The sequence below is a fragment of the Anas platyrhynchos genome, chromosome 2, assembly GCF_047663525.1.
Source record: "Anas platyrhynchos isolate ZD024472 breed Pekin duck chromosome 2, IASCAAS_PekinDuck_T2T, whole genome shotgun sequence".
NCBI lineage: Eukaryota > Metazoa > Chordata > Aves > Anseriformes > Anatidae > Anas > Anas platyrhynchos.
In genome coordinates, this window is record NC_092588.1 from 122,325,063 (window position 1) to 122,339,286 (window position 14,224).

General features: G+C 36.0%; 1 protein-coding gene across 8 annotated transcripts in view; it reads left to right on the forward strand.

Moving 5' to 3' along the window:
- TBC1D5 (TBC1 domain family member 5) overlaps positions 1-14,224 on the forward strand; it is a 317,118-nt gene that overhangs the window by 251,613 nt on the left and 51,281 nt on the right. For 6 of the 8 annotated variants that reach the window (XM_072033495.1, XM_072033494.1, XM_072033499.1 and 3 more), the window contains 3 exons: positions 5,174-5,259; positions 9,632-9,906; positions 13,953-14,018. In XM_072033495.1, the coding sequence (XP_071889596.1) occupies positions 5,174-5,259; positions 9,632-9,906; positions 13,953-14,018 (427 nt within the window). The remainder of the gene's footprint in view (positions 1-5,173; positions 5,260-9,631; positions 9,907-13,952; positions 14,019-14,224) is intronic. The other 2 variants (XM_038173782.2, XM_072033500.1) reach the window with 1 other exon arrangement.

Sequence of the window (14,224 nt, forward strand, 5' to 3'; positions counted from 1 at the left end):
TTAGTATACAAAATAGTTTGGCATGTTTATGTAATGTTAAGCCATTGCTTGTACTGCCTAAGTCTAGTCACAGAGTGGAGACAGATTCTTGGATGAATGACAAAAGAATAAAAAAAGGAAAGGTTAAATTCTCCCTGCAACTAGGTAGGCTATTAGGTAACCATTAGTATGCAGTTTGTATTAATTATTTGTGTGTAATAGAAAAACTGCTGCAGAACTGAACAAACTGTATTGCTTACCCACATTAGGGCTGCTATATTTCAACTCCAGTCCAAATTTCTGCCATGTTTTATTGCCTTTATTGAAGAAACAAGTACAGGTGATCTAGAAAGAAAAGGCAAACCTTTGCAGACCCCCTCAGCATTACTGAATATAGAGTCATATGCTCCTCCAAATTTAATCAGAAACAAATGAAAAGAAACAAATACCATTCTAATACAGAAGTATTTTAGCCTGTATGAGGATTGTGAAAGATATAATACCGTCCTGTATATAGAAAGAGGGGGAAAAGAAGCCAACTGGCTCTTAAAAATATTTGTTTAAATAATAAATAAATAAATAAATAAACATTTCATCATCATCATCTTTCTTTTTTTATATATAATTCAGTCTGTCCTTTGTTTTAGGCTTAAAATATTATTCATTTAGAAAAATGATATTTGGCAGCATTTATTTAATATGTTAAAAAAATTACTAAAAAAAAAAGTCCCTTTCGTCTCTAGTGAGACAATTATGTTAGCGAGACTATTGCTGTGTGCATGTGTAATTCACTGTGGCTGTTCTGTTTGGTTTTTGTTTTTTAGATTTTTTTTTTCTCTGTTGCATTTAGGTTATCTGGTTTCAGATACAATCTATTAAGTGGCATATTTTTCAGTAGTTGAGGTTTTCCCACCTGTCTACCCTAAAACACCTGCAACATATGTTTGTGTAACCCTGCAAAGCTTTGTGTTTTGGGCCTCGAGAAATTCCCCCAGAGCTTTTTGCTTATAAACAGCTGAGCAATTCATTTCTCTAATGACGAGTGCTTTTCCCTTGGCATTGAGGCAATAGCATGTTCACTAAAATAAGTCTCATTTTTCATCAGACATACTGAAAATCTTTTCTCATTGTTGTCTCTTATTCTGAACCTTCAGATTTTGTGCAAAATTAGATTAATCTTTTTTCTGTTAATATGCAAAAAAGGGGGGAAACACCGAGACAAAGAAGAAAAGAGTGTTGTGTAGGTTCCTCTGCTAGCACCTGCATGGAAACTTTTGCAAATAATGTGTATTCAAACTGTTAAACATTACGTTACAGCAGCAGTGTGTTTTTCCTGATAGGCTGCAGAGCAATCTGCCTGTGACTTGTGTCCCACAAGCACGTATCGCTGTATCATAGCAGCTCCGTCGGTAATCTTATGCGGGATGTCTCTGGAGGCTGGGGAGGGAAGGATTTATACTGAAGAACTTAAGTGTATGGAGCACAGTCCTTAGCTGGTGGGAACTTTAAGTGTTTTTCAGCAATTTGTGTAAGTTTAGGGAATTCCTGCTACACGTGATGCGATTCTGACCCCATCCTCAGTCCCATCACCTGGGAAAAGAGCAGGTAACGTGTAACTGAGCTCCAGCCCTTTTCCAATAAATCAAAGTAGAAGGTCACCAAGAACCCCCTACCAGCCCTGAGATTCAGAGTGAGTGTATCGGGTGGTGACTTAGAGTAGAAGAGGGGGCTCAGACTTCATGGATGTTTTGAGCAGTGCAATCAACCTGCAAATGAGGTAGTAATGGGCTTCTGTCTTCTAAAATTAGAAAGGGATTAAAATCAGAAGTACCTAAGAGATATCTGAAACAAATTAAGATACATCCTCTGTGGCTAATCCGTACGAGACATACACATTTTAAAAATAAATAAATAAAATATTTTTAAAAGTCCAAAATCACACCTGTGTCTACATGTGCTTCTATAGCTGTGTTTAGTGCGTTATCCTTCTGAAAGCCTAAATTTGGCAGTTTTCACCAGTTTGAGCACACTTCAGGAAGAAATGTAAGAATAGAAGAATTGGAAAACCAGGAGACTGCTGCTAAAAATGAGTGTGGGGAAGAAGGATTTGTAGTATTGGCACAGGCAGCTTTAGGATTTTTGCACTCCGTTTCCTTAGAAGGGAAAACAACGTAAATGTGTTAATCTGTTTAATGCCCTACACAATGTATTAAGGAGATTCAGCAAATTACTATTTTGAAGGGTTAATTTTACTGTCATTTTAACAAGATTTTCCACTTAAGAAAAAAATTTCATCTGAAGTACTAGTCAAAATACTTACATAATTTGAAGGAAAAAAAAAAAAAAAAGGAAAAACTTTGCTAGTCTAAGTAAATAAAAATATAAAAAGGACCATTCTAAATTGCACTGTTTCAGAAAAAAATGTGGCTATTGTGAATATTTTAGACAACAAAGCTATATTTTCATGTAAATAAATTTGTTTAGTCTTCTGTTCTAATACATGGCATGTACCATAGAGGATGGATTAAACTGCATGCTTAGACAGGGGAATTAATTCAAAATACATACGGAGATGTAACTGTAGGTTTTCCTTTCTGCTTCCTATATATAAATTACAAAAATAGTTATAATCAATAAAAGATTTAACTAACGTTATCACAACAATATAAACTCATAGACCATACTTTTTGCTGCCTGAAGTGCTGTTTTCTAGCGGTTTTACCATTTCTGTGGTAAAGTTGCACAAATATTTTTCTGCTAACGTTTCTCAGGGGTTGTATTGTTTTGTTTTGTTTTAAGTAATGGACTTTCCTTGAAGGATGTCTTCGTAGTGTTACAAAAAGATTTGTAGCAGTAACCCTTGGTATTTACTATCTTGCATTTCTAATGTTGTTTTCCAACATTGTTTTTTTTTTTCTGAGGGCTTTTTTTTTCACTGCATGTAATACTACTTTAAACTGCTTCTTCCTTTGATACTTTCAAACCACACAGGAATTTAAATAGGCACCTGTGAAAGTAATGCTTGAGCCTCATTCATATGTTCAAGTTAGATCATTATTACTATTAATGGCTTTAAGTGCTTAGATAGCAGATCAGCCTTTCGTGCCTTGAATTGCTTGTCATTTCTGAATAAATATGTTTCAAGAATCTGTTCCACATGATCTTTTCCTTTTTCTTTTCTATTTTTTTTTATAGAAGCAAAGTGTAATAATCTTTTTCTGTTTCATTGGGAGGTGGAATAGAAATTCCATTGTTTTTGCCAAGTTTAAAATACATACAGTTAGGAAACAGATTGCAAAATAAAGTAGCAGAGTGAGTTTGTCAAAAGGGGCTGTCCCTTGAATTAAAAGTGTCAGCTACTTTGACCATCTGTAATCTCCCACCTTGTGGAAATGGACACCAAGTCACATGAAGAAGAAAGTTATTTAACTGATGGGAGAAAAGTTACACTGTTTACTTGCAGAGTAGTCGCAGAACCATCAGTTATCCTCATCACGTCAGTTTGGATTTGATTATCATAGAAATGCATTGAATTACCAAACTAGAGCAATAGTAACTAAAGCTGATTCATTGTTATTGCTGTCAGTTGATGAGGACTGACTTACAAGCCATATGAATGGGTAGAGTTATGCAAATATTGTTTTTATAACAAGAGAAGAAAAATGTACAGCGGCCATTACAATGTGGGTGGTAGAATAGACGAGAATTTTTTTAATGCTTGTCTAATAGCTTTTAGCTGTTGTTTCATTTTTTAATGAACATCACAAACAGGATATATTTTTAAAATGTTTAATGTGTTTCCAAAGAAAGGAAATGAGACATATCATACAAGATTAAGTCTGACTGCATAAAACGATCTGGAAATTCCCAGCTTTACATTTGACCCCAGAAATCATCCTGCCTTTGATACCTACCACCTCCTTAAGTGTTCCTCTCTCCTGTTGTACACATGCAATAGTTTGGTTGTTAAAATGCAACTCCTATGCCTCCTCCAAAAATAAAAAGGTTTTCAAGGAAAGCGGGTTATCTGCAGTTACATGGAAAATGAGTTCACTAAAACTGTATTTGCTATTAACAGGATTTCAGAAGGCAGATCAGAATATAAGGCAACAGCCTACAAATTAACCACCTTTTAAGTGAATACCTGTAAAGTATTTTGATCTGTTTTGTGCAGTGTATCTGATCATTACACTGAAATGTATCATTTTGGTTTTTCTTATGCTAGAAATGCTTTACTTTAAACCATTTCTCCTCAAATTCGTGTTTAGATATATATAAGGGGTTCTCTGTAGCTCTCTGCTATTTTAGATTAAATCATATGCACCTTTTTACTTTAAATTAAAAAAAAAAAAAAAAAAAGTTTTCAGATAGTTTTTAAATGCCCTTCGGATTTTTTTAAACATTTAAGTTTTTAATGCCCTTCAGGTTGCATCAATTCATTCAAAATTCTTTATGCACATATGTGCTCTATGCTTCGTCAATGTTCAGTGAAATATCAGCTTTCAGAAAAGATGATTTCAGAGCTATTGGAGTCAGTGGGCTTCAATACTGTCATTTTGGCAGTGGTGGAAACTAACAAATAGCTTCTGGTTTCGATATTAATTATAAAAATTTTGTTACAGAACAGTACTGTTTGTGGCTTTGGTATTGAGCAAGGGAAAATCAGACAAAAAGGCTCCGTGTGCCATCTAGTGGCTCTCGATAGCTTTCTTGGCTTAGTCCACAATTAAGTTTTGCAATATGTAAGCTGTTGTTTGTCCTCAGTACTATCATTTTCTTTAAAACCATGTCATTTTACCTTGGTGATGGGATAATTCTGTACCAGAGCTAAAGAAGGAAATGAGATCGGTGTCTGAACTTCACCAGATTTTACTGATTTCATTAGAAGTGATCTCACAGCAAACAGCAATGCCCTCCCTGTGTGAATAAACACTGATTTCTGTAAGCATGAAGAGCTAACTGGTAACATTTGGTATTCTTTTAAAGTATTTTAAGATTGCATTTTTATGTAACTACCATTACTGCCCTCAGAAACCAAGATTGTGGGAACATAAATTATTCTTTATATTTTTAATCTTCATTAATAAACATACTTCTTGTCACTGCTTTAAATCTGTCAGAAAAATCCTGAATTCTGTACAGTGTTCTTTTTTTTTTTAAGTTAGGATAATGCTTTTTTTTTTTTTTTTAACAGAAAAATCCAAGACCAGTGACTCACCAGTTCCAACAAAATTTAGATTATTACAAAGCACGTGGAGCAGACTTGATGAATAAAACCCGGTAAGCTATTTCTGAAGATGTTTTCACTGAACTAATATCTTACATAAATAAAATGTTCCATAAGTCACTTTTATCCCAAACAAGAATTACATAAGCAGTGTTAGAAGCACGTGTACTTAGTTCATGAAATTTATTTTGAATCTTTACCTTACTATTACCTGAAAAATGGAAGTTTCACAGATAGCGCTTTGGTCAGATCACTGGCTTCTTTTTCTAAGGCTAAGATGATTCATACACAGTGATGTGTATACTAAAAGCAGGGGGTAAAACATTGATGTGAGTTCTGAGGCTGAGCTACTTCCAGTAGCACATCTAGTTGCGCTACAATTGCATTACGTACCAATGTAACACAAGCTGTAGAAGTTACATTAATGCAAATACAGTTTGAAGGAATTTTTACTAAACCATTTTGCAACATTCTTTCCTCACTTTTTTTTTTTAGAAATGGCTTGTATCAATATGACTTTATCTGTGTGTAAGTAGTCTAGTGGTGGCTGTGCCCTGGCAGGATGGCTGGTGCTGATGGAAGGTGACTGTTGGTTGTCAAAAGCTGTTGTGTTTATTTAATTTTTTAAGACTTGCCCCAGATTAAAAAATAATAATAATTTGGAAATGCCAGAATAATTATTTCAAGGATTTTGTGTGGAAACAAGTCATAAAGCCCAAACAGGAATGACACCTGTTGGAAACTTAAACTCTAAGGACACAAATAGCCACTAAATCTGTCAATTCATTGCACTCGGGAGAAATTCTTTGGAATGGTTCAGATAGAGGAGTAACTCAAGAGAAATTTATCTCAACGCAGGACCATTTAGAGTAGGTCAGACATGGTAAATTTGGTTAAGATTAGAGAAGAACTAGAGATCTAGACTAGAGAGAGATGGAGGATGTAACATCAAGAAATGTTTCTGCAGTGAGTAGAGAGATGGATTGGGCAAGCTAACAGATCATTTTCATCTGTAATTCCACAGACTCAATAATATATTTAAAATATATTTAAAACTCTCTTAACATGTATTGCTTTTATGTAAAATATCTTCACAAATCTCTGACATGTATTGCTTATTTTATCACATACAAAATTTTTTAATCTGTCATATTCATAAATTTATCTCTCATCTGTCATAATGGCTACTTACTGAAGAGAGAAATGCCTTTGCATAAGGCTTGCTTAAAACAAAACATTTTTATCTTAGCAGAAAACTGCAGAGATTGAATCATCTTCCCACTGCTAGTTTAAAAATACACCATTCATAGTCAAGGTCAATGATGCTTATTGTGATGAAACAAAATTGTTTGCTTCATAGATGGAATTCACGTCTCCTTGATATTCATATTTTTAAACTGATGCCTTGCTTTTAAATGCATCCGCTGATAACTGTACAACATAATCAATCAGCATTTTTCTTGTAATTGTTGTGTATGTCTGATACATTTAGATGGCTAAAATGTAGACATTGATCAGTGTTTAATGGCTGTAATCATCCTTTGTGTTAATATATCAGACATTTAAACAGTAAGAAATAGATACATTGTTCTTATTTTCCTGAACTCCCACTTTTTTTGTGCCTTCTCCAGAGATCTAACACCTTGCTATTGTTCATTTTCTGAAGCTGCAATACAGCGAAATCACGCAATGAATTGTACTTACAGATACTTTTGTTAAGACCGCCTCTTGACAAAAAATGTAGATAACATCATTACTTATTTTTCGCGTATGTATATGTGTTCTGAGTTGATCATTAGTAGTCAGTTCAGAGCCAAGACTTACAGAGGTACTAGGAACTGCAATAACTATCCTTTCTAATTCTCAAATAATTATAAAACATTATTGCATATTGTTGTTGAAAGCATTCAAATTCATGTTTCGAACACAATGGCTTAGAGAAGACTTTTGGTGTTTGTTGTTTCTGTTTAGTATAGTATCTCAAGAACTCTCCTTCCAACCATCCAAAAATAGAAATAATCTAACTTTTGGCCTACATATATGTCAAAGAAGCAAGTTACACAGTGTAGCAGGAAAAATGATTTATTTTATTAGGCAAACATACAGTTGAAAAAAAGCAACAAGCTGGTGGACACAAATACACAAACAGATGAAAATTAAAGTTTTCGTGATCTCAACATTATATTCGATTGTGTTTGCTTCTTTACAAAAGCTTTGTCTCAAGCATCTGTGGACCATCAGGATTCCACTGACGCAGTTAACTCAAAGCATCCAGTGGCTTTGTCACTTATGTACTCTCTGAGAAAAAGCTCTGCTTCCAGTAAATACCATTTTTTGTGCAAAATCAAGCTTTTTTTAACTTATTGTCAAGGCTCCAAACTTTGAGGCAACACAAATCTGGGACGCATTGTTCAAGCCATTATCTTCTTTGTAAGGTGGTGATTCAGGTGAGTGAGGATCCATAGCACCCTAGACATGGGGATTAGTCCTGGTGGACCAAGGAGAAAACATGCCAAATACACTAATGTTCAGGTTCTGAATCTCAACAAATTATTACTGATATGGCCCTGAAATCAGTGAGGCAGATTCACTGCAGACTATTGATATCTGCTTGATATCTGCTAAGGCAGCATTTAATATTTCATCTTCCACCTTTAAAGTTACAATCTGTGTGTTCTTAATGGAATGGAAAAATCATTAAACAAAAGGCTCTGCGCTGATCTTCTGAGGCCACATATATGGAATCAAGAAAACTTTTTTTTTTTTCCATTAAATGTCTCTGCATACCCTGGGGAACTGATTAATAACCAAATCTGACAAATAGTAGCAGAGTAAAATTTAATAATAATAAATACTATATCACGTCCTCTTCTTCAAATCATTAAGACTATTTAACTTGCTTTTGAAACTGTTTGAGTCCCCTACGGGAGCATTTTATAAACCTGCAAATACTCTTTTTGTAGTTACTTTGTCTGTTACTTTGAGGTGACTATAGAAAGACTTCTTTCAATATTGGTAGCAATTAATAAAATGGGGAGATGTGGAAACATCCTGTAGTCAATATTCAGCAATCATTCTCCACACTCCTGCTCTTTCAGAAATACATGACATGCTCTCTTTCTTCATCACCAGTCTGTGGCAGGAGAGCCCTATCTCATGAGTCTGCAAGCTCACATACTTTCTTCTGCTTTCTCTCATTTTAATCTTATCTATCCTTTGTCTAAACAACTCAACTGTTGTTCTTTTCTGGTTATGTTCTTTACACATGTATGTGTTCATATTGTGTATTTGAAAAAATACATATATAGGGAGCCAGGAAAACTATATGAAAGCTGACATCAAAATTACTTTTTCAGGCACAAGTTGCAAGTCACCTATATTAATTTGTTTGTAATTCATTTTTTACTCCAAAACATTGTGAAACAATTTTTCCCAGTAAGATGATTGTATTGGTTTTAGTTAAATATATTTCTTCAAATCTTTTAAACACAGCTATTTATATCACTGATGTGTAGATCAGTAAAATAATACATCAGGAGTGGAAAGGTCTCTGTGATTGTGATAGATTTCTGTGCAGGGTATTTCAAGCATTAATTATATAAAACAGGAAAATATTGCATGAGCAAATGAGAATGGCTTTACTGATCTCTGGGTTACATGAACACTTACACTGTGAATTAGAAGCTGCTTTGCCTCTTTATTTTAGACAGATTAAATGGTTTGGTAATTTTCTCATTCTTAACGTTGCATGTAACTGAAGTGAATTAAATATCCACTGTAGTTAAAAATAAAAGGTAACAGTGATAAGGATCATGACCCAATATATGTGTTATATCCTGAAGCCATTCTTCAGCCAAAATCACTTTTGCAATCAGGATTCCCTTTACAAAGCACTTGGCTTGAAATGACTAGTTTGGGCAGAGGGTGAAATAAGAGCAAAAGACATGTAGCTTTGCCAACTTAAAAACAGAATCTGGTGTTAGTTTTATTTGTTAAAAGAAATGTCTGCGTGTGAGTTATTATAAACATTTAAGAGAATTTAATTTAACAGAAATAGATATTAAAGTAGTCTTGGAATAAGAAGTGCAGAAGTCAAAGTTTTCTTATGTTTCTGACACTTTTTTTCATTTAAGAAGACAATTTAAGAAAAGTGGTGCAAAATTCTTTGTTTAGGTTTAGTTTGCATTTTTCAGGAAGGACCAAAAGACTTTGACCACTACTGGTTAGGAAAAACATGTACCATGTTATCCCTATGGTTCCTGTGTATGTTCCAGTGTGACTGTGATAAAACATGTTCTTTGTATTGCTCAAGTCTTGTTGTTGGTTTTTTTTTTCCCCCATTTTGAAAAACAATGCATGCATGCATTGCTGTGTCTGTCTGAACTGTTGGCAAGGGTGTGATGATTTCTTTTTTTCTCTTTCCAGCGCCAGTGCTAAGGCTGCTCCACTGAACATCAACAAAGTCTCCAACAGCTTGCTGAATTTTGGCCGAAAGCTGATTGCTCCAGCTATGGCTTCAGGTAGTGCTGTGGGCCCTCCAGCCAGTGGGGGCAGCTTTCCTGCACCTGCAGTGGCCATCCGCAGCACAGCAGAAGCCCCCCAGTACCACCACCACCACCACCAGCAGCACCACCACCACCACCAGGCGCAGCAGCAGAGAATGATGAAATCTGAAAGTATGCCAGTTCAGCTGGGAAAAGGTAACGCTGAAACACGTGACAATGCGATCACAGGAGAAAGTGTTGTCATGTGCCTCAAGGACTGAAGAAAGTCCTTTTACTGATTTTCGATCAATGGGTTCACATCTGGAGGAAACAAAAAAGGCAGGATTTTGTTAAGCAGGATGTTTGCAGTATAATGTAGAATTAGACATTAATGTCAAGAGTGCACAGATACTATAGGAAATTTTGAACCTTTGAAAAAACAGCGAGTTACACAAAACATACCAGCAAACTTCACTGTTGCCATAGGCATTATCTATCTTGCTATATGTTAATTTTGCAGTCTTTTAAATGCAATGTTTTTTTAACTGTAAGACTAATTTCATATAGGTATTTTTTCAGGTTATTGGCACAAATCCCATGCATAACAATATTAGCCAAATATGACTGCAGGATGTTAGATTAATTACGGAGTAATTCTTAATAAACAAAATCTTATTCCCTCTAGAATGTGTGGAGCTTACTTGAGAAGTTATTTGAACAATTACATGTATTTTCCTTATAGTAATTCATGATGGCCCTCTGCACTTTTTCTATTTAATAAATACTTTTCCTGGAGCCTTTTTTTTAATATTTTTGAAGGACAGTTTATTTGAACAACAAAGTCAGCGAGCTCAGTTTTGGTCTTTGCAAGGAGTATGCAGAGCAATACCATATCTGCTGCTTCTAGCAACTCTTCCTAAGTAATGGTTGAAAGTGTGAGGGCTTGGTCAAGGTGCTGGTTGCACTGAACAATTGCACAGTATTACATAATGTTTTTCACAAGATTTGAAAGCCTAAGAGAAAGGAAATGACACTTCCATAGCTCAGATCAATGGTTCTTTCTCTTTCCCGTGGCACCTTTGCAGTCCAAAGTTAGTCCTTGCATGACACACCTCTTCCCCAGGAGATACTGAGTGAGCAGAATTCAGTGGTACTGCTGTTCTCACGAAGCAAAGAGATGCATGTAATTCTTTAAGGGTCACTACACAGCTGCTTGGCACAATCCAGATTTGTAGCTTCTCTCAGAATCCTAGAACCTCCAAAATGGCTCCAGCAAAGGTTTTACAGTCCCCAGGACTGTGCAAATGTGAAACCAAAATGCAGTAATTTCTTGCTGTACAGTGGCCTCATTTGGTTTGTATTTATAATTGTCTTTTACAGTCTTTGTGAATCCTTGATGCAAATCCTGCTTAAGTCAATGGAAGTAAAATTAGGCCTAAAAGGAAATGATTTCCACAGTTCTGGACAGGTTCTTTTATTTGCTTTTTTAAAAAAGTTCCATAGTTCCATTATCCCATGCCTGATTTTACAGCTTCTGGGTTGAAAAGTGATTTTCTTTTCCTTGTTTAATGTGAAAAAATCTGTAAGCGCCTTCTGTAGGTGGAATCTGTCGTAGCTTATCAAGGATGGCCCTGTTTATGCTCCAATATGGTAACAAATTTGAGGCGTAGTCCGGAAACACACCTGACACTTTCCATATAACAAACAGAATAAAAACTGTGGTTGGGCTTTGGTGATTGTCATGCACAAGCTGTGCACATATTTCTGCATCAACAGAATATCTATATTTGCTACAACTTTTGCAGACATAATTTAAAGGCAACAAAATATAAATATACCTTCTTTAATCAATTGAGATGACAATGAGTTTTATTTTGTGTGCCAGTGCCATGTTTGTTGTTCCAGATCTATACAGTTATCAGTATGTTGCCTATAGTTGGATCGAATTTTTGAACGATAGCAGCTAACTACTTTTGCAAACACTGTAATTTATATTTTTTAAGAGATGCCTAAATGGCACATAACGTCATCTCCACTGTGTCTTAATAGTGAGTCTTTTAAGTTCTTTGCAAGAAGACAGTATCATCACCTTAAGAAAGTGCTGGTGGGTCTGCAGTGGATGAGAGCACTTCCTGGCAGGTCTGAACAAAGTGCTTCAGGGGCTAGGGATATAGGACATAAACAGACATATCCAGAGAAACTCTTATTCCACTTATTCTGTTTGTACTGAACTCCTTAGCTTTAAGTGCCTTTTGATTTTGTGTGCTGGCTTTTACTGAACTCTGGCTTCTGCTCTAGCTTTTGGGTTTCTAAAAGCTGCTTGGTATGGTTTGTAACTATAAGGCTATTAAGTCACTGACAAGCTGTATCTAACTGTCTAATGTTCCTATTCTTCACTGTGTTTTCAGCTTTCCTTAACCTCCTGGAGCTGGGTTATTTAGCTGAGATAGACAGAGGCATGCACTTTACATTTGAGTTGATAGTCATTTGCACTTCCAATTGATCTACTACTCACAGATGTTCAGTTGGACAATATACCCAAAGAATGAAATGCTGTACATCTGACAGGGATCAAGTCAGTAACAGAAGCTATCCATTTTTTCTTATCTCATATTAGTCCTTTCAGGTTTTAAATGCTCAAGTAGTGTTGATAATTTAAATTAACATGTAGAGTGCTGTAAGTTTGAAGAGATTAAATTCAGTGCCTTTGTATGAAGTGTGAAGAAGTCATTGGTAACAAAATGTCTTGAAGGACTGGCAAAATAATCCTATCCCAGCCTTAACAGCTCTGCTTTAGCACAGTTAGCACTCGTGACACAAACCAGCAGCAGTGGCAGGTGTCACTCATGCATCCACCTCAAGGGGTGGCAATTGCTGTGCTGTGAGGGATGGTTGTTTTATATCATCAGTAGGAATTGTTTCTCTTTCCAAAGTTTTTGCACTTGCTGAATTTCCTTAAAAAATGCATAAAATTTAGAGAATGTACATGGAAAAACAGCAGGCATACTTTAAAAAAAAAAAAAAACATAATTGCAAGCCTGTAATTCCAGATGAGTCTTCAACATTACAAATCACAGTTGAACAAAGTATCCAGACACCTAATTGGAAAATCAGTTCCTCCTAATAATATATTAATCCCATTCAGCCTGTCCTCGGCACAGAAGAATGGGTATCATTACTGATTACTTATGCAAGGTAGCCTGCTAATACAAAAAGGATTAAAATAGTCTTTTGATCCTTTTTGATCTTTCACAATGAAAGAATTCATTGGCACAAATGTTACATTTAAATCTAGAGTTCATTGGATTGTCAAGTTGAGTTTGTGGTCTTGAAAGACAGAAATACTGATAATGAAAAAATCTGGAAAAAAAAAAAAAAAAAAAAAAAAAAAAAAGCAGAATTGTTGCCTTTGCATTTAACCAGATTCTTGAGCTTTCAGAAACTGCATAATCTTTGATTACCAAATGCCAGTGTGTTGCCAGAAAAAAAGCATTTCTCTTTCACTTCTTCCCTGATAGTACACGATACAGTTTTCCTTCTAGGTCCGTTCTCAATGAAACCCAAAAGGATTTTTGATTTGAATGCCACTTTATCACAAGGACACATTAGAGCACCAGTTTGAAGAGGAAGTTCTGCCAAAACTCTGATCAGCTATTTAAAGTGTTTCCAGGCTTCTGTTTATTTGTATGAGTTGATGCTTCTGAGGCATTTGCTGTAGCGGGAATAGAGTTTCCACAGTCACCTAATATGCCCTAACGAAATTATCTCTGTACGTAGAATTAGTTAGGAACTATGCCTAGAATATGAGTATGCTTTTTCTGAAGGAAAAGAAGCTGTCCTTACTGACAGCAGAACTAAAAACATGTGAAAATAATAAGATACTCACTTAAAATGTTTTTATCCTTAAAGAAAAAAAAAAAAAAGTATATATTGTATGTAAATATTCTTAGGTAATTATGAAGTTTTCTTGACAGCATGAACATGATACTCCCAAACTAGCAGAATGGCAGAAGTGACAGTTCAGACTGTGAACACTGCTGAAACCACTGCTTTTTTCCACGTGCATGGAAGCAGCGTGTATGTAAAAGGCCAGCTATTAAAACTTCCCATTCACCTTTGCCTCAACTCAGGGGGCTCTCTTGCAGTATATATCCCATTCACACTGGGGTCTCGCTGCTGAACACAGCGAGAAGTTTCAGGTCTCGATTTGGGTGAACTGCGTGTGCTCGGGAACCCTTCTAACGTGTCTGTTTGTCCACCAGGCGAGGCGGCCAGGGGCAGCGATGCCGCGCGGCCTGCTCCTGCGCAGAACCCCCCAGCCCACCCAGGTACAGTTGCCGTGACAACGGCGAGTGGTTTCGTGCCTTCAGCATCACCGTGGGGCTGCCAAGGGACCCCCGCGGGTTTTCTTCATCTGTGGCGTCTCCATTCCCCCATTCATTGCCATTGTCCATCCACCAAGCGGCACTGTTGTGTAGAAGGAAAAAAAAAAGCAGCTTTGCTTCATCCCTCCCTGACTCTGCTGTGTATAGCT